The 1869-nt window shown below is 36.5% G+C and overlaps 1 protein-coding gene across 1 annotated transcript in view; it reads right to left on the bottom strand.

Moving 5' to 3' along the window:
- Window positions 1-1869, bottom strand: part of ALPK1 (alpha kinase 1) — a 127820-nt gene that overhangs the window by 12586 nt on the left and 113365 nt on the right. The window contains exon 6 of the mRNA XM_023740217.1: window positions 966-1025. Within this exon, the coding sequence (XP_023595985.1) occupies window positions 966-1025 (60 nt within the window). The remainder of the gene's footprint in view (window positions 1-965; window positions 1026-1869) is intronic.

Here is a 1869-nt window from a genome sequence, read left to right on the forward strand (position 1 = left end):
AAAAAAAAAAGGTTGAGAGGTTAGAGGGTTGACATGTTGTGGGGTTGTTAACCAATGTCATAAAACAATATGTGTACTACTGTTTCATGAGAAACTTTTTTTCTGTAAGCCTTCACCTGAAGTACAATTAAGAAAAAAAAAAAGAGTCAGACTCTTTATTACATCTACCCTTATTATTCTCTGTCACATCACGTTTTTCATGTTCTTCCTAGGTTTTAATCTGTGTGTGGTATAGTAGCTGGGAAGTGTGTCTATTGTAGGTTAGTTACGGTGGCCATAAGTGAGGTGTGGGGTCAATATTTCTATTCTAAACTAGCTTCCCACTGGAAACGTCCATATGCTTCAAGGAGCTCAGGATCTTACATCCATCTGTACTGAGCTTAAATATCTACTGTAAATTGTGTTCAACTTACTGGAAAATTTGTTCATTGAAATGCCCAGAAATTCACACAAGAAAATCTGAAGTATGAAATTGTTACCAAACTATTGCAAATTGCTTCCTTGCATATATGGATACGTGTTGAAAGGAAGTCCATTTCAAAATAATTTTTATTAAAGATTTTTATGTAGCAAAACCGAATTTATTTTCCAAAGCTTTTAAATACACTAAGGTCACAAGCTTACTCTTCTAACTTTGATCCTTATGTCCCCATCAAAATTAGTTTAAAGGCTGCCACTGAGTCCCTCCTAAGGCCCATACAGTTACCTGCCTTAATGGCTCTTTTCTATTAGATAACACACTCTACAATTAAGCAGGGAAGTATTAGATGTATTGGAGGAAATAAGAAGACAGAGAAAAAGCTGTTTGTCCAAAGCCATATCATTCATCAGTGGCAAAGCCCATCCCAGGTAATTCTGGAACCCTCTATTGTACAGTAGCTATTAGTTCGTTAAGTTGTTCTTAAATTAGAAGTCTGGTAGGGACTGAAGGTAAAGGTCATAGTTAAGATATAAGTGTATCTTACCTGTTGCACCATTGTTGCTTATTAGACTGCTTAGGATATACTCTGCTTTTAAAAGTTTCCCTGAAAAAAAAAATCCAAACGCCACACAATTAGTTCTGAACATTCTACAGATCGTTCATGCTCTAAGTTTGACACATTGTACCAGGTACCATTGCCTCTCTTAGAAACCTTTTATTTTAAATTTATAATGAGTAACAATATCATATATGAAACTGAAAAAGAGAGATGAAGTTTTCAGAAATTGGTAAGGTGGGAAGCTGTACAGTATCTGAAATGGTAATTAGATTCTAAAAAAAAAGATTTCTGATTTATCATATAGAGCAGGGCTTCAGTAGTAGTGACAAACCTTTGCAAAAGACTGTGTCTGCTTTCCGTAGAAGATAATATTTAGATGGGTGGAATAGAGTTGCCATGAACAAGATTATTTACAGAATCATCAGGAAGGTTGTTGGGGTAGGGGTAGGGTGGGAGAGAGGTTCTCGCTAAACTTCTTATTTTTGTTACTACCTCATAGAAGAGCCCTGATCTAAGGACAACTGTTATTTATTTATTTAATAAGTAGAAAACATAATAAATTTTTTAATCCATCCCTTTTTACAGTTGCCTCCAAGGCCGTATATGATCTGGCCCCTGTGGCTGCTTTGACCTCATCTCTAACTCTTCTTTCCCTCAACCTCACTGTCTCTATGTCAGTCACCGTGGTTTCCTTGCTATCATTTGAACTTGACAGGCAATGCTTTTATTCCAGATAGCTTCAAGGCTTGCTCTCTTTCTCTTCAAGTCTTTGCTCAAATGTACCCATCTGTTGATAGTTAAGATTGTGTGTCAACTTGGCTGGGCCATGATTCTCCGTGTTTTAATGTAATCACTCCCATGATTGAATACACTGTGAGTAGCCAATCAG

Source organism: Trichechus manatus, unplaced genomic scaffold, assembly GCF_000243295.1.
Source record: "Trichechus manatus latirostris isolate Lorelei unplaced genomic scaffold, TriManLat1.0 scaffold00150, whole genome shotgun sequence".
NCBI lineage: Eukaryota > Metazoa > Chordata > Mammalia > Sirenia > Trichechidae > Trichechus > Trichechus manatus.